This window comes from Mercenaria mercenaria, chromosome 3, assembly GCF_021730395.1.
Source record: "Mercenaria mercenaria strain notata chromosome 3, MADL_Memer_1, whole genome shotgun sequence".
NCBI classification, from domain to species: Eukaryota; Metazoa; Mollusca; class Bivalvia; order Venerida; family Veneridae; genus Mercenaria; species Mercenaria mercenaria.
Genome location: NC_069363.1, coordinates 87,174,185 through 87,196,212, shown reverse-complemented (window position 1 = coordinate 87,196,212; position 22,028 = coordinate 87,174,185). Strand labels below are relative to the sequence as shown.

The following is a 22,028-nucleotide window of genomic DNA, read 5'->3' as shown; positions in this document are numbered from 1 at the left end:
TAGGAGAAAACTGCTTGTCAGATTATCCTCCAGAAAGTACTGTATATACAGTGACAGATGTTGCAAAATTACTCGAGGTAAGACAGTATATTCTTGAGCAAAACTTAGTGTAGCAGGACCTAGCAGAAAGCATTAAGGAAGAGTTGTGGTGACTTTGTATGGCATTGGCGCTAAGCAGAATTTAAAGCAGCCAGTATATATGAGCTATGCCATGAGAAAGCCAACATAGTGCATTTGCGACCAGCATGGATCCAGACCAGCCTGCGCATCCGTGCAGTCTGGTCAGGATCCATGCTGTTCGCTTTCAAAGCCTATTGCAATTAGAGAAACCATTAGCAAACAGCATGGATCCTGATCAGACTGTGTGGATGCGCAGGCTGGTCTGGATCCATGCTGGTCGCAAATGCGCTATATTTGTTTTCTCATGGCGCAGCTCATATGTATTAAAATATTTAATTAAGACCAATTTTTTGGGAAAGACATGGCAGGGCATTATTGTTGGCATTTAAATAAGGGTTTGTCATTGTTTTTGTTTAATGAGTACATAATGCTTCAGAACATGAAATCAGAAATCATCTAATTTTGTTGGTATATAATGTTTTTTGCCAAGACTTAGTGGCCTTTGTGTGGGGCATTATAGGGTCACAAATTTGTGTATTTCAAATTGATCGATAAAATGGATGAAAATGTTCTTTTTTCATTGGGATTGAACTTCTTGGATTGGCGCTGCCACTATATCCCCAAAAAATAATTCCGTCACGAATATTAATGATTTCACAGTATTTAGGGGTAAAAGTTTTTCTCCCCATGTAATATTTAGTGTTATTTATACTAAAATACTTCCGAGAAACTATTTATGATATCCCATGATTCCAATGAAATTATTGCAAAAACACCCCATGGCATCATTAAATAAATTAGGTTTCTTCTCTGATTTTAAAATGTATTTAGAGTTATAAATCCCATCAACTTGTTGAAAGTGGTTGAAATCCTTCCTTAAACCTTTAGATCTAAAATTCTGGTCTATAGTTTTAACAGATGTTTTACTGGATTCTTTAACTAACTGTGATCTGACCTTGACAACACTTGAAAAATATCCCTTTGAATCTGTTTCCAACTCGGTATTTCATTTTAAATCTAGATAATATATCTACACCGATATTGATATAATTTTTTTCAACAGCTTATTATGCGTACACAAAGTAAAGACTATTAAAATGTTATTTTTTATGAAGATTTGAGTTTTTGAAGCGTGGCTTGATAAATTATTGGCAAGAAAGAACAGTTGGTTTGAGAAATCGTTAATATTTGCTGTTTTAAACTGAAGTGCACCCTTGCAATATTATTTTATCTCAAGGTGCTGTGAAAACCAAGAAGTTGAAGAAAATTAAACCAATGTTCTTTGTACGGAGATGAAAACTTTGAAGAAAGTTGTTTTTTTTGAAAGATGCAGTTTAATGCAGTTTTATCAAAGAGATTTATCGTTTCATTTAGAAGGAAAAGGTTGCTAACAGACAAAGTCAAACACAAAGTGAGAAAAATGTTCAAATTAGAATGAGAAGTTTTCAGTCTTAAATCTTTTCTTTGAACAAGTCATCAGCAGGGTTTCCATGGTTACATGAATATATGCTTGAAGTCAACTTTAGCTCACCTGGGCACAAAGTGCTCAAGGTGGGCCATTGTGGTCACCCTGTGTCCATCACCCATTGTTCTTGTATGACAGTTTTATTTTTTACTGTTAACACTCCAGAGCACGCAATTTTGAACAATCTAAACTTTTCTCAATTATAAAGTCTAGAACAAGTTTGATACATGGTCTGGATCATCTGGGGTCCAGAAAATAAAAGTCGCAATGTCAAATAAATGAAAAACCTTGCTTACAGTTTAGATCACATTTTCTGCCTTATATTCAAGAAATTTTCTTTATGAAATCTAGGCAAAGTTAAAACTGGGTCATCTTGGGTTAAAAACTAGGTCACTAGGTCAAATCATAGCAAAACCCTTAAAAGTTCAGAGGTCATATTTTACCAGATTTGCATTAAACTTGACTAGAATATCTATCTTTATGAAATTTAGATGAAGTTTGAAACTGGGTCATTAGGATAATCTAGGACACCAGGTCAGATCATAGAAGAACATTGTTAACTCTCCAGGTGCCACATTTTCTATCAGATCTTGATTTCACAGTTATCGGAATAGATTGAATCGTCACACGCTCTTTCATTGTGATGTTTTGATTTGTCTTGATGATTTGACGCACATTGCACATGTTCCGTAAATCTATTTTGCATTTTTGTAAAGTTATGACACTTTTGGATGTGGTGATTTCTTGGTTAAAATTTTGTAAAATATTATAAGCTGATTTCACTGTATGAAGTGCAATGCGCATTAAGTTTAGCCCCATAGCTGTGTTTTTTCACAAGATTATCCCCCTTCTTTCAACTTTTACGATGTAATCTCTTATCTCATTAAGCATCATAAGAAGGGAAAGTTCTATGACTCAAAAGTTATTGCCCCTTTTGTTCATGTTTCTGTCTGTATTTTCATTATTTAAAAAAAAAAAATTAGTGACAAGTCTTTTGAATAGTTCAGCCTTGCTGGCCTACCATAGCTCTTGTTGTTAAAAAATATGTTTGTCATTAAACAGTTTATTCAAATATGTGTGAAATATTTTTGTAACATTTTTAAAGCTTTGAAAAGACATATTTATTTTTTAGTTATCTTAAAGTATTTTTATTATCATATATAAAAATCATAGAAAGTTAATAACTTTTAAACACCAACTTTATCTTTCTTTTTTTTTCATAAAAGAAGTTCAAAGCTGTATGTTGTATACAGAAGTCGGGCAGATTGATTTTATTGCGAGCATATAATTGAATTTTTTTTATTTTTCTAATAAAAGAAACAAGGAGTATATGTCAGAAATTATTTACCAGAACAACACAGTGTTCTTCTTAGAAAATTTTAATTGTTATTTTATTAGAAAGTAGATAATCAAGAAATCAGAAGAGTACGTCTTTTAGTCGAATTCTTGTAAATCTTTATTAGGTTTTGTCTTTGTTATGGCTATAAAATTTGTATTCTTTTGTCTCGGCCATTAAATAAATTGAATTTTGTGGGACCGCTGTGAAATGCTAAGCTGGCTTGACATCGGATGGACATAAAAGTCATCAGAAATTCTACTCATGTAAGACCTGGCGAATAACATTTGATCATACTTCGTAAAACACAAATTCAAACTGCCACACAGCATGAAATTTACATACACGACCATTAAAGATCGTAACTTAGACCGAATCAGTGTCAGATGGGATCCAGATGAAAGTCTCTAGATTTTTCTTATAGTTTGTCTACTATTAGAATTTTTTTCTTGAAATCATTACTTATATATATTTTCGCTTTTATTTCGGTCATCGGGTCGGAAAGGCAGCTTTGATCAATTCATACGAAGACCGGAATATATTCTGCATTGTTCCTGTCCCTAACCCTGCAAAATTTATATAATGAACTTGTCCGTCTTTCAATTTCGACAGTGTCATTAACTGTAAAAAGGGGTGTTAAGCAAAAAGGTACCGACTGAATGGCAAGTGCAGATCTTGATCAGACTGCATGTATGTGAAGGCTGATCTTGATCAACACTGGTCACAAAGGCAGAATCAATCATGTCCAGCATGATAAGGGCTAATAACCCATTTTACAGCGACCCAGACCAGGAGAAGAGAAGTACATTTTTTCTAATTCTGGAAGCTAAAAACAATGTAACACATTTTGAAAAAAATTAGTACATTTAATATAGTTGTTCCAGAACTTGTGCTTAATAGAAAACATTGGTTAGTTATGTAAAAACAATGACTATGGCCTAATATAGATTGGATGATAATTTTTTTTCAACACAAAACCTCCTGTCAGACATCAGTCAGAATTAATTCTATGTTTCCATAGAAAAAAATATGGAAACAATTTCATATTTTATGTATATTTAATCAACAAATGGTCACCTTTGACATTTTATGGGATAGTTCTCATTTATTACATTACAGACAGAAGGATACAGTTTGAATAATTAATAAGAAAAAGTCCAAAATGATGGTTCGGTTTTTAGAATTAATATTCGGACCAATGCTCCTATTGCGAACTGACCTCCTGGAAAAAGTTTAAGACGATCAATACACGAGTCCAGTTTAGAATTCACCAGCTTCGTGATTACGTCTCAAATGTAATTGAATGAGTTGTACAGAATTTCTGCATTATACTAGTAGTGCACAAATTTTTTTACTTCATTCAGTTTGAAGAATCTCCTTGATGGAGCGTCACTGCAACTGCACTTGGGATGTATGAATTCTTTTGTTTGAGGAACGATGCTTACCTTGCTAGCTTCCAGAAAGTCTGTGGCTCGACCCGGACGCCCTTTGCACCTTTGCAGGAATTCATGCCCACCATATGACCTTAAGTTTTGGTTTGAGGTAAAGCTGAACTTCAAAGAGACTGTCAATAAGAAGTCCCGACTGATAAATTGCATGGAAGTTTTTCATTTTCTCCCATTATTAGAATACAGAGATTTGTCAGTAAGCAAATCTTTAAGCAACAGATCAAAGTTATGCTGATTTTTTTATATGAAATAGTATTTAAACTTGTTATATAAACCTACTGCAGTAAGTAAAAAGTGTTGCATGTACATTTTTCATCAGGATCTCTTCAGTAATTAAACTGGAGAGTTATTGCCCTTAAATTGTTTTAAAATTCGTCAATATATCTGGAAATTAAGTATCTTTCAAAATAATATTATACACTGAATTTGCTTGTCAGAATTTGCATTCAGTGACACATCAGAAAAGATTACATAACCTAAAAACACCATCTTATTAAACAAATAAAACGCCTTTAAATGTTGCATCATCAATAGTTAATCATCATTTACTCACTACGTTTTATGAAAATTATATCGGTTTATATTTAGAATATTGATGATAAAAATAAATATTTACCTCTTCAAAATTGCTTGAGGTTTAATGTGAGGCTGGGCAATTTTGAGAGCAAGATTTCAGGCACTGTACTGTGACAGAAGTGTGACTCCCACACCAAAAGCGTGACAGGTTTGTGCTGGATTGCACTGCAAAAGTGAAAAAAATACAAAGATTATTTATCAGTTTTATATAAATAATTAATAATATCTGATATGTCACTTATCGATGTGTGTTTTGACATTAGGGGACCTAGCTGGCACATGTGAACTCTGACCTTTGATCCTTAGGTACTTTCAGTTTTGGTTTGGAAATGCCAAAAAAAAGCATGGTGAAAATGTATCGATTTTATTTACACAATCATTATCTTAAGAAAATGCTTTCACATCAAGTGCTTGTATAAATGTAAAACTACCACTATGCTGAAAAAATAATTTGGTGGATTGAAACTTCATCTTTTCTAAAAATTGTAACTTGCACCAGTTCAAGGCAAAAAACTGAGTCATTGCAGATTGTGAATTTGATCAGATGTTAGAGGTCTTTATTAATTGTTTTGATGCAAAAAACTGAAAACTTCCAAAAGAATATAGATTATGATCTTTGAATGCTCTTTTTCCCCCCATGATGTTTAAGAAATAAAAAAATAAGTCTGAACGAGGAAATTTTATTACAAAATTGTCCTGTCATTTTCCTTGGCTGTGAATGACTTCAAATTCTGACACAAATATAGTTTATGATACATATTAACTAATTAAATGAAGTTTATTTTTCTTGAAATATGTCTGTCCTACATAAAAGGTTAAGAAAAGAGGCTTACTGCAATCATTTATGATATTTAATCGGAAATTAGACAGAAATTCTCCCCCAACTGCCTAGCTTTGTGTATCTTAAAAAGACATTGAAGGATGACTTCTATCAGATAACAGCCGGAGTGCTGTTTGTTATAATTAAGCTTTTAATAAAATTAGGAAAATTTTGTATACTTTGCCTTCATTTTCAGCTACTTTTGGGTCCACCCTTGAACTTTTGGGAAATTCGAAAGACGGCACGGGGCGAATTCGAGAAGTAGGTATGTAGATAGTGTGTGTTTATTGTCTGGGAGGATATGGCAGCTCCGCTAGCCAATGTTTATGTTTTATGGAAATATTGAAGAAATTGTTTGATTTATGGTGTTCAGTGCAGACTGCCTGTAAATATTTGTGCCAACTTATAATGATGATAGATATATTCAAGAATTGTAATTTTCTCCATGTTTTGCCCAAATATGGATAAAAACATGGTAAAATTGCCTCCAGTGATGGTGTCTGGCCGTGTAAAGAATTGGGGACACTGTTTTTAGGGATTGTATGTAATAATTCAAGCAAAATACACACAAAAAAATTGCCTGTACGTCTGCCCAGACATGCCACAACAGTAAGGACTTGTATGGTTTATTACGCAACTTATGTTTCCCTTAATCTACTTGCCGTCTGCCCAGTCTATTTTTGTTTGCCTAAGACGTTTCTGTAAATATACAGAAAATAGTTACGTATATAGCATAGTAATGACAAGGTATATTTAGTTTTACCTTTTCGGCGGAGTCATTACGGTGGATTTTTTCGAAATTCAGCAGATCATTTGACAGTCTACAAGTCAGATCTTCGAAAGCTGAAAAACAGTCAGTAGAAAATAGTGAAATTTTTGGTGTTCTGTGTGAATTTTAAAGGAAGAAAGGACCATGTTGTTGATTTTTCCAAAATATTTGAATTAGCAGACTTAAAATTTGTATGCAGGTACAATTTTACTTAAATATGCCGTGTTTCGTTGTATTTCTGTGTATAATTTGGAAAGTTTCCTGAAAATATGTCGCATTAAAAAGATATCAATTATTGTTAATCTCCTTTAAATATCAATTAAATAAGTGCTAGGTAGGACACATTGGTGTAGTTAACAGTTATGCAGTAACAGCAGGTGATGCTGTTTAGATACATGGAAATCAGTTGATTACATTATAGGTCAATTTCTTCCGTTGTGATGCCCGCCCGCTTAGCTCAGTAGGTAGAGCGTTGGTCTATGGATCGCGGGGTCGTGAGTTCGATCCTTGGGCGTATGTTCTCTGTGACTATTTGATAAACAACCTTGTGTCTGAAATCATTAGTCCTCCACCTCTGATTCATGTGGAGAAGTTGGCAGTTACTTGCGGATAACAGGTCTGTACTGGTTTAGAATCAGGAACATTTGTTAGGTTAACTGCCCGCCATTACATGACTGAAATACTGTCGAAAAATGGCGTTAAACCCAAAACAAACAAACAAACAAAATCTTCAGTTGTGACACTCAAAGCATTTCAGATCACTATGAGGAAATACCTCTTGCAATACAACGTATTACCAAAAGTTTTGTGCAGAATGGAGAAAACAAGTAATTCTTTTGAAATAATAGAGAAAGTCAACAATCTCCTTGCTTTTTTACCAGTATAATTATAATACTTATTTTTGTATTACTTAATATTTTTCAGTGTCATAATATACACTCACTGCCAAACTTGGTTGAAACATTTCACCCCATCTTTGGGGCAGTAGCTTTAGATTCTTGAAAAGATACAGAAATTTCACAGAAAGTTGCGGAAGCTCGCAGTAAAGTATGATTGAAAAATTTAGTCTTTAGAGAAAAAAAAACAAAACTGTTGTGTGGAATCTTAAGGCAGTCACAGCTGATTGTCAGTTCTTTGCATTTTTTTTTTACTGACACACTTTACAAGGACTATACGTGACACTGGTCGCCAAGAAAAGACTATAGGGGCTTGCCATTAGTTACAGGGATACACAGCCATGAAGAGTCACAGTGCATTAAATTAGATATTTAGAGCAAAATTTTAAGGTAATATTTTTCAAAAAAAAAATTTAAACAAATTAAAGAAAGAAATTTAAAGATTTTACAGTACATGCAGAAAAATCGTCTAATTATATAAGACACCTGCTTCCTAATATCAGGGACAGTTTTGATGACGTATATATGTAGATAAATATAGAAAACAAAACCTTAATTCTAAATCTTGTCTGCCAAAAATGGAAACAATTACAACATTTGATTCCGTTTAATGTTGCAGAAAGTAATTCCTGTGAGCTTGCATTCTTATGAAGACCTCTTCTGTAATTGAATCCTATCTATCATCAAGTTACACTTAGAATATAATTAATTCAGATCACAGGGCTTTTTCAGTCTGCAAAATTTACGAATATGAATTGTGCGATCTTTTTTTCCTGAAACCAGTATTTATATCATAAGACTTTGAGTGCCAGTGTCTGGTCGGAGACGAAGCTAGACTTAGTCCGGAAAATCCCCAAGACATGCAAATTTAATCTTACCGCAGTGATTTGAATTCATAAGCCCCACGGCTACGTGATGATTTTTGAAAATGGAAATTTCGTAGACTTGTAGATGATTGGAGTTTTTGATTTGTGGTTGTTCAGAAATAATGGCCACTGTGTAATTGATGTGCGTATCAAAATATGACAGTATGGTCTTGAATTTGATTGGTTGATTTCTTTCTCTTTCAGCGATTTAAATAAACTTGCTGTCTGGTAGTGTAAGACAAGAAATGTACTTAACATTTGTGTTGCCGGTTTGGCGACTAATTTGTCTCGATAATAAAAATGTTGGCACCTTTTGAGTACCACTCAGTCTCGTTTCGATTGTAACACGTTGAAACCTTTGTGCGATTTCTGTAGACTTTTGAAACCTTTATGCAGTTTCTGTAGACTTTTAAAAGCCAGTTCATTTTAAAAATTGCTGATACTTTATTGTGATCGGAGGCATAAACTTGCCAAGAATCGTGAAAAAGTCACAAAAATTGATTGCTGTCAAATTTGTATTTTAGGGTTCCCATTAATATTTGATCCTCAATCCTATCTTGGAAAAGCTAAAATAATGCAGTTATGAAACCAATATAAACAAAGTTTAGGAGAGGGTATGCTGGAGCCACAGTATTATTATTGTTGTCAGTGCTTGAGTCTGTGCCTGCATGCTTCTGTACACCTGTGATAACTCATAAAAGGATGGGTTGATCAAGCTCTTTTTTGGTACGTTGCTATATAATCAGAAGATCCAGATAAGGGTTGATTTTCGATACATTCCAATAATATCTGCCAGAGTTACGGCCCCTTTTTCTCATAAAAATGTAGCAAAATGTTGATGTCTTGAAAAGATGAATGGATTAAATTCAGTTTTGGTATACAGGTATATGATTATAATATGCAGGTTAGGTTTGATTTTGGTTACAGTCCACAGGTTTTTGTAGGAGTATGGCCCATTTTTAATCCCTCGCCGAGTGTGCTGGGGGTTACAGGAATGGTCTCTGTCAGTCTGGCTGTAACATTTTTGTGTCCGCTCTATATAACTTAAACCCCTTGAAGGATTTTCATGAAACTTGGGTCAAATTATCACCTTATCAAGACGATGTTCAGAACTCATGAGTCAGCCATGTCGGCTCAAGGTCAAGGTCACAACTCAAGGTCAACTCTGTATCTTCTAAACCCATGGAAGGATTTTCATGAAACTTGGATCAGATGGTCACCTTGTCAAGACGATGTGCAGAACTCATGAGTCAGCCATGTCGACTCAAGGTCAAGGTCACAACTTAAGGTAAAAGCTTTGAGCCTTCCATTTTGTGTCCGATCTTTATCTCCTAAACCTCTTGAAGGATTTTCATGAACTTTAGGTCAAATAATAACCTCATCAAGATGATGTGCAGAACTCATGAGTCAGCCATGTCGGCTCAAGGTCAAGGTCACAACTCAAGGTAAAATGTTAGGAACAAATTCATTGATGTCGTCATACATGGACTATAAAATATACTTAATAACGTCAATGATTTCACCCAGTACTATCAACCCTTTAACTATCCATAACAGCAGTGGGGGATATAGCTCTTGTCAATCTAAAATTTGTTAGAAGCGACTAATAGGTTCTTAACACTTGGTTTTGCAGTAACTCTGTGATTCCAGCAGGTATGCAAATTTTGATTCCATACCTCATGTTTTTATTTCGATGTAAATGAGATGTGGAACCAAAATCTGTAGTCCTGTTTGGCGCCATATAACCTATACTGTGTTGGTGCGCCGTTAAACCCAAATAAATAAATTTATTCTGCAGAAAAGGCTTACAGTTCTAATTTTCATTAAAAGATTTTAGTTTTGGTTTTGTTCTATTTTTAGCTCACCTGAGCCAGTTATTGTGATCGCTCGATGTCCGGCATCTGTCTGTTTTCTGTCAACATTTAGCTTGTGTATGCGATAGAGGCTGTTATTTTTCAACTGATATTCATGGAATTTTGTCAGAATGATTACCTTGATAAAATATAGGCTAAATTCGAAAATGGGTCATCTTGGGTCAAAAACTAGGTCACTAGGTCAAATCAAAGAAAAACCTTGTGTATGCGATAGAGGCTGTATTTTTCAGTTGATCTTCATGAATTTTAGTCAGAATGATAACCTTGATGAAATCTAGGCCAAGTTCGAAAATAGTCATCTGGAGTCAAAAACTAGGTCGCTAGGATAAATCAAAGAAAAACATTTTGTATGCGATGGAGGCTGTATTTTTCAATTGAGGTTAATGAAATTTGGTCAGAATGTGATTGCCTTGATCAAATCTAGGTTAAGTTCGAATGTAGGTCATCTTGGCCTTAAAAACTAGGTCACTAGGTCAAATTGAAGAAAATACTTGTTTATACTTAAGAGACCATATTTTTAGTCCAGTCTTAATGAAAATTGGTCAGAATATTTGTTTCCATTAAATCACTAGGTCAAACATGTTTACACTGTTATGGTGTTTTTCTCAGGTGAGCGACCTAGGCCCTCTTGTTAGCTGTTACAATGATAAGATTATATATGGACAGGTTTCAATTTCGATCCCTGGGCTAAGGGAATGTTTTCCGAGCCAGAGTGTTGACCAGATATCTGAAGATATTTGTCATTGATATAAAGAGTTAGTGATTAGAAACTCTTGTCTTGTAAATTCAGACTGCGATCTTGTTTAACTGAAAAACTGTTGAATAACTGGGTTAAAATTTATATCGTGCTAACAGCACTTTTTGTTAACGTTACATTTTTTTGTTGTCTTTTTGTCAGAAATCAAGTCATATTCCCCATATATTACATAAAACCCATTCTGTTGAATAATACTGTAATTGCTTGGGTAGACATTTCATTCTTAATAAATGCCTTCTCATCATTTTCAGTCTAAATGGACTGTATTTATGTAAATAGGAGCTGATTTTCTAATGAAAGCAGTGCCATTGCATAACTCAGATACTGATGAAAAAATATTGAACGAGCCGAACAAAGTAATGAAACTGTAAGTGACAGTCTTTTAACAACAAAAAAAAAAAAAAAAAAAAAAAAATCCCAATCGCAGTATTTTTTCCCATCTTTGGAAAGCCGGTCCCAAAAAAGAACCTACGCCTATTTGCCAGAAAAAAAATGAATCTTTCGCCCCATCTCCTGTACAAATTAAATGTTTTTGCCAGGGAATGAATTTTATCCACTTGCATGTTTTTGCACCTCAAAATTTCCCAGTCAGACCAGTACTAGATCCTTTGTTGAAAACTGTTGAGTACTGTTATTCTTGGCACTAAATAAAAGCTTAGCACCCAATAGAAAAAAAGAGATACTTTTAAAGTTGACAAATTTCTGAAATCCATTTAAGTTCAGTTTGACAATGAAAGTTGGTAAGCTTTCCATCTTGTAAGTATTGTTTTATTTAGAAAGGCAACCATTACCCCTATCAGATATCTCTACTGAAGCACACAGTTTATTTCTAAGAAGCAGTTTTAACCCTGCTAAATTTCTATAATGGACTGGTCCATCATTCAGTTTGGGCAGTACTATTTATTATTCGAAGGGATGTTTACTGAAAATTTACTGACTGAATAGCAGTTAGTGCAGACCATGATCAGACTGCACGAATATGCAGACTGATCTTGGTGTGCAGCTGTCGCAAAGGCAGAATCACTTGCTGCAATCAGGCTAAAGATTAATGTTTCTAGGACATTAGCCCTATATTTTCAGAAAGAGCCATTCGTCCCAAACGCTAGTATCGTAGCCGAATTAAGTTAATAACTTAATATGATTCTTATATTAAAAGCAACCATTTCCAGTAAATGCCCTTTGCCCCTTAATGCGGCCATGATGGCTGTAATGTGTCTCAAAATAGAAAGTTTTCGTAACAAAACAGGAAGTGCTTAACTGTTCCTATCTTTACTTATACCGTTAAACTTTGTGGTAGTTGCGGCGCTGTTTTTTGAACATAGTATATGAATTATGGTTTGCATTTGATAATAACAATATTCTGAAAATTTTGTATTAGACTTGGTGTCTGTTACTTATAGATAGGTAGTAATTTTGTTTGGGTATTTCTGGTGTAATGTGCATGAATTTTTCAAGTTTGGCACGCAATCCGTGATGCCGTAATTCTTTCAATTTGACGCCATACAAATTTTTTTTACATTTTTTCAGACAAAAATGTAAATTATTCATACATTATTCTAAGCAGTAAGAAAATAGGTCTGGTACAATATTGCAAGTCTACCACCTTTTAGATAATACTTAAGTTCAAGCAGGTTATGATGTCCAAACTTTAATAAAGAAATGGATTTCCTATTTTGCCTGCTCTCACTCCCTTAAAATTAACCTTTAAAGTAAAAAGTGTTCTTTTAATGATGTAATATGAAATTCTTTTGTCCACCCCATTGTAAGGAAGTTTCTTTCAGCTAGCATTGCATATGGATAGTATGTTGCCAATTGTAAAATTACATTAAGCCAAGATCCCACCCTCTCCCTCAATACTTACCCGCTTCATATCCCAGAGTTCAATGGTCTTCATTAATCAGTTCCAAATGATAGAAATATGATTTACTTGCCATACATTTCGCATGATTACCCACCCTACCTTGGTTAGTATGGACCAGTTATATGGACTTTGCAAAAAAAAACTGCATGGGGCATTTTCCCCACATATAGGGCATTTTCCCACTATCAGCAAGGAATCTGTAGACACTTTTATGCACGAGTTCCACTGTAATCCAGCTGGCAAATTGTCCATTAAAACTGGATTTAACTGTTGTGTCCAGAGATAAGCACTGGAACTGACATAGTGGACATTTCTTGATCCCCAGGATGACCTTTCTTATTGCATGTCAGGTTTGTATTGGATATAGAAATAACAGGGTCTATTGTCCCTCAGACTGGAAAATTACCGAGACAAAAACTGTCAAACGAAATTTGATGATGCTTTTAAAACAGTTTTATGTAATTTTACTCTAATAAAGTGTCTATTTTCTGGAAGAGCATTAATTTACCTATTCAGGCATTTAATTGCAAGCCGAACAACAGCTGGAGTAATAACTCTTAGGGAAATAAATGCAAAACCAACACTCAAGAGCAGACAGTGGTAGGGAATACATGGGCAAACATTCACTCTGTAACCAGAAATCATGCAGAGGCTTGACGACCCTTCCGCTAGCCAATCGGAGTCTTAATTACAACATTCTATATGTGGCTCTTAGACAGGTCACAGATCAAAGCTGAACATACTGGTGACAGTCATTCCCTGACAAAACTATGCAACAATCATAGTCTGACTGGTAGATTACTCTGCTTTAGTCAAAACAGCAAGTTCATGATGATAATAGCATCCTTGTCACAGCCAGAGGATATAAAAGTTGGGTCACAATAAAGCCAGATCACACCTATTTCCAGATGTATGATATAGCCATAGTCTGATAGTCATTTTTCAGCTAGAATCAAACTTTAACCAAATTTTACAGTCAAACATTAAAACAGCTTTGTTACAGTAATGACTATAGAATCATATCACAACCGTTGCCACAAAACAGCATGATTCTATCAATAGCAAAGCCATGCCACAGCTGTCATCATTACGGCAAAGTTACAACAATAGCAAAGCCATGCCACAGCTGTCATCATAACGGCAAAGTTACAACAATAGCAAAGCCATGTCACAGCTGTCATCATAACAGCAAAGAATACAGCAATAGCAAAGCCATGCCACAGCTGTCATCATAACAGCAAAGTTACAGCAATAGCGAAGCCATGCCACATCTGTCATGAAAACAGCAAATTTTACAGCAGTAGCAGAGCCATGCCACAGCTGTCATCATAACAGCAAAGTTACAGTAATAGCGAAGCCATGCCACAGCTGTCATGAAAACAGCAAAAGATACAGCAATAGCAAAGCCCTGCCACAGTTGTCATCATAACAGCAAAGGTACAGCAGTAGCGAAGCCATGCCACAGCTGTCGTGAAAACAGCAAAAGATACAGCAATAGCAACGCCATGCCACAGCTGTCATCATAACAGCAAAGTTACAGCAATAGCAAAGCCATTCCATAGCTGTCATCAAAACAGCAAAGTAACAGCAATAGCAAAGCCATGCCACAGCTGTCATCAAAACAGCAAAGTTACAGCAATAGCGAAGCCATGCCACAACTGTCATGAAAACAGCAAAAGTTGCAGCAATAGCAAAGCCATTCCACAGCTGTCATGAAAACAGCAAAGTAACAGCAATAGCAAAGCCATTCCACAGCTGTCATGAAAACAGCAAAGTAACAGCAATAGCAAAGCCATGCCACAACTGTCATGAAAACAGCAAAGTAACAGCAATAGCAAAGCCATTCCACAGCTGTCATCAAAAAGCAAAGTAACAGCAATAGCAAAGCCATTCCACAGCTGTCATCAAAAAGCAAAGTAACAGCAATAGCAAAGCCATACCACAGCTGTCATCAAAACAGCAAAGTAACAGCAATAGCAAAGCCATACCACAGCTGTCATCAAAACAGCAAAGCCATACCACAGCTGTCATCAAAACAGCAAAGTAACAGCAATAGCAAAGCCATACCACAGCTGTCATCAAAACAGCAAAGTAACAGCAATAGCAAAGCCATACCACAGCTGTCATCAAAAAGCAAAGTAACAGCAATAGCAAAGCCATACCACAGCTGTCATCAAAACAGCAAAGTAACAGCAATAGCAAAGCCATACCACAGCTGTCATCAAAACAGCAAAGTAACAGCAATAGCAAAGCCATACCACAGCTGTCATCAAAAAGCAAAGTAACAGCAATAGCAAAGCCATACCACAGCTGTCATCAAAACAGCAAAGTTACAGCAATAGCAGAGTCACCGCCACAGCTTCAAACACAAAACATATTATCGTCACAACACTGGCAAAAACAGCAAAATTATTTCAATAGCCAATGTCATGTCAAAGCCATAGCCAAAACAGCTATGTTATACCTGAAGGCGAAGTTTATTGTCGCAGCTAAACAACAAACTTGCAGCAAAAACCAGTCATGTCACTGTGAAAGATGTAGTCAAAGGTAAGCTATATCGCAGCAATTATATCTAAGCTAAAACAATGTCATATCCATTGTCAAAACAGCAAGAATACATCAAAATTAAGTTAAAAAAATTGTATGTCAAAGTCATAACACATCACCAGATTGACCACAGCTGCAACAAGGGTAGAATGAAAGCTGTTAGCATTTCATGTACAGTTGGCTAATATCTTTACAGAAACAGAGGCATGTCTTTAATTTAGGCCTGTAAAACTGCATTTTCTGCATAAAGTGATTTTTGTTTTACCATTAATCTTCACCTTTAAATCATTTCGAGTATTCTGGCATACATTATCTGCTGATTTGGCTGGAAAGAGGTTTGAAAAAATCCCATCCCAGCGAGCTGCCACCATTTTTCTACACTGTCCAGATGCTGAACATTCAGATACACTATCCTGTCATTTTAATGGCCATATTGAAATTGAAACAAAAATGGCTTAATTTACTTGATAGTGCAAGATTTATATGTCAGGATACACTGATAGGCCCGATATTTGAATATATTTGAAATGTCATAGTGTCAGTGGAATTATCAGTAAAACTATATCTGTCCTGGTGCATGCTGGGAAGGCTGGCTTTTTAATGATGGGGGCAGAAGATTTTAATTATCTAATTGGAAATTTTATAACTTATCAACTTCAGGGGTGCAGTTAATTATTGTTTATATTGGATGGTATTCAGCATGGTGTCAATATTAGAATGAGCACTTAATTAGTGGGGAGTGACTTTGGACATTTTTTCAAAAGTTGAAGAGAATTTTATGAGATTCGAGGTGTTCATTGTAGAAAAAAAAGTTACATAAATTGAACAAGGGAGATTTTCATCAGTCTATAACAAGTGGTACATAGATTATATACAGTAGTGGATACAGTGTAGAGCACTCCTGGTGGCTACTACCTCAAATGAAATAGCTCTAAGAAGAGATGGGTTTTTGTCCTATTCATGTTGGTTAATCGTAGCATTCTAAGGTTAAGACTGAAAATGACACATTCGTTACCACTGAAGGGTGCATAATCTCTTTAACAATAAAACGGCACTTGTTTCATGATGATGGTAGTGACTTTTTATGCCCCCGAAGGGAGGCATATAGTTTTTGAACCGTCTGTCGGTCTGTCCGCAATTTTCGTGTCCAGTTCATATCTTTGTCATCGATGGATTTTTGAGTCGGCTAAAGGCTGAAAGCCTTTTGACGAGTCCTTGCTATCCAACGATTCTCTAAATGGACCGAATAACATGTGAAGGGATGTAGTTCCATTAGATTTCTCAAATTTCAAACAGTTCACTGCATGAATGAAGTTAAGTTGTGTCAATTCCCTTTGCTATGACCAATATACGATGTAATCTGTCATATTTATGACTTGTAATTGTGCAATTCTCGAATGTAACTCATTAAGCATAAATGTGCATTTTAAGAATTGCGCAGGCTTACAAAGCTTGGGTAACATCCAGCGAAAGACAAAAAATAGTTCCAGCAGGGCTCCAGATCAGATGCGTATTAGCGTAAATTACGTATAGAAATAATGCAAATACGCATGTCTAATAATTTCTAAGCGTATAAAAACGTATATAAAATTACAGAAACGCACACAATGCTTTTTTAAGAACAAAATCTGAATCGTCTGGATGCGTTAGGTAACATAGCCGATCAGCCTTAATTCTCCCACATTGAACGTAAACACGCATCGTATGATTTCTATAAACTTTACGTGGGTTGAATTTTGTAGTCAGTAAACGGATAAATTATCGGAAGAAGAAGCTCTTACTGGTTTGTTTAGTTACTACTGATATTAAAAATGGTTTTAATTCTTATTTTTCGAGAAATAAACAAATCGGCGAAACATTAAATTGTATTTTCTTGTAGTTTTTGAAATCGAAAGTAGATCGTCTATGTTTGGTGAAACGAAACAACTTTTTTATGAAAAGATTTAAATAAGAGGTAATTTAACCGTAAACTTCAATGTCAGATACTGCCAATTGCTGCTAAATGTCTTCGTATCATCACAATTTGTAAAATATATTGTTCAAACTGGAGAAAAGTGTAATCGTATCTGGATATAATATTTTGGGTAAATATCGAGCTGTGTTATGAAATTTTAAGAAAAAAAACTAAAAACAAACTGAAACTGGTAGACTATACTGTCAGTACATCAATCATTAGCCGACTCAGGTCATTCAGGCCTTTGATTAAATAACTTGGCATGAATGTGTACCACAGTAAGACGACGTGTCGCGTGCAAGACCCAGGTCCGTAGCTCAAAGATCAAGGTCACACTTAGACGTTAAAGGTCATTTTTCATGATGTGCATTCGTGTCCGGTCCATATCTTTGTCATCGATGGATGGATTTTCAAATAACTTGGCATGAATGTGTACCACAGTAAGACGATGTGTCGCGTGCAAGACCCAGGTCCGTAGCTCAAAGGTCAAGGTCACACTTAGACATTAAAGGTCATTTTTCATGATAGTGCATTCGTGTCCGGTCCATATCTTTGTTATCCATGGATGGATTGTTAAATAACTTGGCATGAATGTGTACCACAGTAAGACGACTTGTCGCACGCAAGACCTAGGTCCGTAGCTCAAAGGTCAAGGTCACATTTAGAAGTTAAAGGTCATATTTCATGATAGTGCATTGATGGGTATGTCCGGTCCATATCTTTGTCATTCATGCATGGATTTTAAAATTATTGGGCATGAATGTGTACCACAGTAAGACGACGTGTCGCGCGCAAGAGCCAGGTCCGTAGGTCAAAGGTCCTAAACTCTAACATCGGCCATAACTATTCATTCAAAGTGCCATCGGGGGCATGTGTCATCCTATGGAGACAGCTCTTGTTGTTTTTTGGAAGAATAGGTAGAGCTATTGGACTCTCCCGTTTGTCGGCGTCTTTATTGGGGTCGGTGTCCAGATTTGGTTAAGTTTTTTTATGTAAGCTGGTATCTCGGTAACCACTTGTCGGAATGAATTGAATGTTACCAATACACAATGTTTCAGCTAAACTAATAGACAAAGTTCCAGCTAAACCAATGGACAGTGTTCCAGCTAAACCAATAGACAATGTTCCAGCTAAACAAATAGACAATGTTCCAGCTAAACTAATAGACAGTGTTCCAGCTAAACCAATGGACAATGTTCCAGCGAAACAAATAGACAATGTTCCAGTGAAACAAATAGACAATTTTCCAGCTAAACTAATAGACAGTGTTCCAGCTAAACCGATGGACAATGTTCCAGCTAAACCAATAGACAATGTTCCAGCTAAACAAATAGACAATGTTCCAGCTAAACTAATAGACAATGTTCTAACTAAACTAATAGACAGTGTTCCAACTAAACTAATAGACAATGTTCCAGCTAAACCAATAGACAATGTTCCAGCTGAACCAATAGACAATGTTGCAGCTGAACCAATAGACAATGTTCCAGCTGAACCAATAGGCAATGTTGCAGCTGAACCAATAGACAATGTTTCAGCTAAACCAATAGGCAATGTTCCAGCTGAACCAGTGGACAATGTTCCAGCTAAACCAATGGACAATGTTCCAGCTAAACGAATGGACAATGTTCCAGCTAAACGAATGGACAATGTTCCAGCTAAACGAATGGACATTGTTCCAGCTAAATGAATGGACATTGTTCCAGCTAAACGAATGGACAATGTTCCAGCTAAACGAATGGACATTGTTCCAGCTAAACGAATGGACATTGTTCCAGCTAAACGAGTGGACAATGTTCCAGCTAAACGAGTGGACAATGTTCCAGCTAAACCAGTAGACAATGCTCCAGCTAAACCAATAGACAATATTCCAGCTAAACAAATGGACAATGTTCCAGCTAAACGAATAGACAATTTTTCAGCTAAACTAATGGACAATGTTCCAGCTAAACCAATAGACAATGCTCCAGCTAAACCAATAGACAATGTTCCAGCTAAACCAATAGACAATGTTCCAGCTAAACCAATAGACAATGTTCAAGCAAAACTAATGGACAATGTTCCAGCTAAACCAATAGACAATGTTCCAGCTAAACTAATAAGACAATGTTCCAGCTAAACTAATGGACAATGTTCCAGCTAAACCAATAGACAATCTTCCAGCTAAACCAATAGACAATGTTCCAGGTAAGTCAATAGACAAACCAATAGTCAATGTTCCAGCTAAACCAATAGAAAATGCTCCAGCTAAGCCAATAGACAATGTTCCAGCTAAACCAATAGACAATGTTCCAGCTAAACTAATAGACAATTTTCCAGCTAAACCAATAGACGCAATGTTTCAGTTAAACTAATAGACAATGTTCCAGCTAAACCAATAGACAGTGTTCCAGCTAAACTAATAGACAATGTTCCAGCTAAACTAATAATAGACAATTTTAGCAGCTAAACTAATAGACAGTGTTCCAGCTAAACTAATGATAGACAATGTTTTTCACTAGGAGGTTGATACAGCATCTTGTATCATCATCAACTTTGGGCTGTCTGAACCGTTATCACAATAGTTGGTCAGTTTGATGTACTTCTTTCTTACAGGTCGGCAAGAAATTAAAGGATAATTATGCTAGTGTATTGATACAGGCATTTCTATCACATCTCATTTGTTATGTAACTTTTTCATTTGTTATGTAACTTTTTGTTTTGCACAAGTTCAATAAAAAGTAAATCCAAAGGACAAGTGTTTGATACAAAAAGGTAACACAACCAACAAAAGGTGATACACTGTCCCCCAGATCAGCACACTATAGTATGATATTCTGAATTTATATTTTTACAAAACAAGAAATTTATATTATTTGATGTACCACTCCCACGCATAGCTTTCAGAAGGTTCATATTAGTATCATGTCCTAAGGAAATGCACGTGTACAAACAATCCTGTACCCCAAAAAAATCAAAACAAAAAATTGAGACAACTAAAAAAAAAACGACCAAAGTTGGTTTTATCTATAAATCAGATTAGGACCATTCTGACAGCTGTACAAAGACCAGTTTTTGAAGGGCAGTAACATTAAAAACAGTGGAAAAACCCTGACAAGATATCAGTGCCATCAAGAGTGTTTTATGGTTTCAATTAGTGAAAGCATTATTACAATGCCTGAAAATCCATTTTGCTGTAAGTTCTAGTTTTTTCTGGAAAAAACCTAATTGTTTGGGCAGTTTTATTGACCAGACTGTATGAATCATTAAAATGGCATGGGGCATTAAATTAAGTTCAGAAGCTTATGATAAGAATAAATAACTTTTTTCAAAGACTTTATTAGACGCCTTCTTAGACAAAAGGTTCGCCATCGTAAAATGTCTGAAAAATAATTGTTTGGTTCACTAATGCATAAAATTTGGTAGAGTTTCTGTTTTATGAAAGATGTTCATTTGTTCATATTATTTACAGTTGAGGAAAAGAGAGTTTTAATTATTATCACTTGAAAAATGTGTTTCTCCGTATTTCGTGGTAATTAATTTGTTTTTTTTTGAAAGTTAATTAAATTAAAGTAAGGGTTTTTGAAAATTAGTTTGTGGAAAATCGAGGCGGTTTCTTCATTTATTTTTTCAAATTAGAGTTTAATGAATAACAGCAGGCTTTAATGCTTCTGTTGAAAAGAAAAAAAATGCTGAAAAGTACTGGTAAGTTTCGTTTAAACCTGGAGTGAATAATTTGTTTCTTAAAAAAATTAAAGTTGTAAGTTTTATTTTTCCAATTCTTGAATAGTGTTTTAAACAAGTTGGTTGCTAGAACAGTGTCATTGGCTGATATAGCTATATATATATAAATAGCTTAATGCCATAATTACTTTTTCTAGTAAATGTTTTTGACTGTTTCATGTGAAACTTGGTATGCTGTCTATCTATTAGCAAAGTGCTATAATTACTTTTCCCGAGGTGAATTCAACTAAAAGTTTTTGATAGCTTCGTATGGAACTTAGTATGCTCGCTGTCAGATCTGACAAATGTTTGAATTAAGCAGCGTGTTGGAAGTTGTTTGTCGACATACCACTCCCGGAGTTGCTTGAAAATTAGTCTTAATGTGCCCCCATTAAATGGGGGTGGAGGTTGGGGAGTTGGGGTGGGGGTAGGGTGGAGATATAGATTTCTTCAAGATTCAAATTTCTTCAAGCCATGTGTCAGACTCATTTATTTTATTGGCAGACTTTGTTCAAGCTTCTGTTTATAGTGTTTAGATCTAAATCATGTAGTAAATGTCCTTAGAGATATTTTTGAGTGAGAGATATCCAGAGTTACTGTTCTTTGTTTATTTAAAAAGCCAAGATTGAGACTTATTTGAAAGAGGAAATGAATATCTTTTTTGTGTGTGAGAGAAAGTCACGAACAATTAAATTTATATAAGATAAAAAAACAAAATTCAGCACATACTTTGACCTCTTTATCATCAGTTCAGATGACTTATTTCGAAAACACAGTCCATATATAGGGATTGTCCAAATATTTTTTATGGGGGATGGATGTCATGTAAAAATTAATGTCTGTTTAATGACTCTAACAAAACAGTAATATAACAAAATGCTGTCATTGTCCACTTTTAACAGGTTTTACGCATTAGGACAATTAATCATTTTTTATCTAATTGCTGACCATGCTATGGTCACTTTGACCCCTGTGGCCTTTTAACCGTAGACATAAAACAAAATAAAGCAAAAATTTGTAAAAACAAAAGGACATTT

The 22,028-nt window shown here is 35.2% G+C and overlaps 2 protein-coding genes across 14 annotated transcripts in view; both read left to right on the top strand.

Moving 5' to 3' along the window:
* Window positions 1-22,028, top strand: part of LOC123524155 (caspase activity and apoptosis inhibitor 1-like) — a 179,842-nt gene that overhangs the window by 9,010 nt on the left and 148,804 nt on the right. For 4 of the 13 annotated variants that reach the window (XM_053539177.1, XM_053539173.1, XM_053539167.1 and 1 more), the window contains exon 3: window positions 5,962-6,030. The exons of 5 other annotated variants lie outside the window; for them this stretch is intronic. The gene's annotated coding sequence lies outside the window, so the exon portion shown is untranslated. Of the gene's footprint in view, window positions 1-4,324; window positions 4,464-5,961; window positions 6,031-22,028 lie in introns of those variants that run through there. 4 more of the 13 variants (XM_053539175.1, XM_053539170.1, XM_053539178.1 and 1 more) reach the window with 2 other exon arrangements.
* LOC128555960 (circumsporozoite protein-like) lies at window positions 18,323-18,979 on the top strand. The gene has a single exon (XM_053539812.1). The coding sequence runs from the start codon at window positions 18,323-18,325 to the stop codon at window positions 18,977-18,979; it is 657 nt and encodes a 218-aa protein (XP_053395787.1).

Coding starts and splice junctions, on each gene's coding strand:
- LOC128555960 (XM_053539812.1), top strand. CDS start 18,323: ATGTTACCAATACACAATGTTTCAGCTAAACTAATAGACAAAGTTCCA.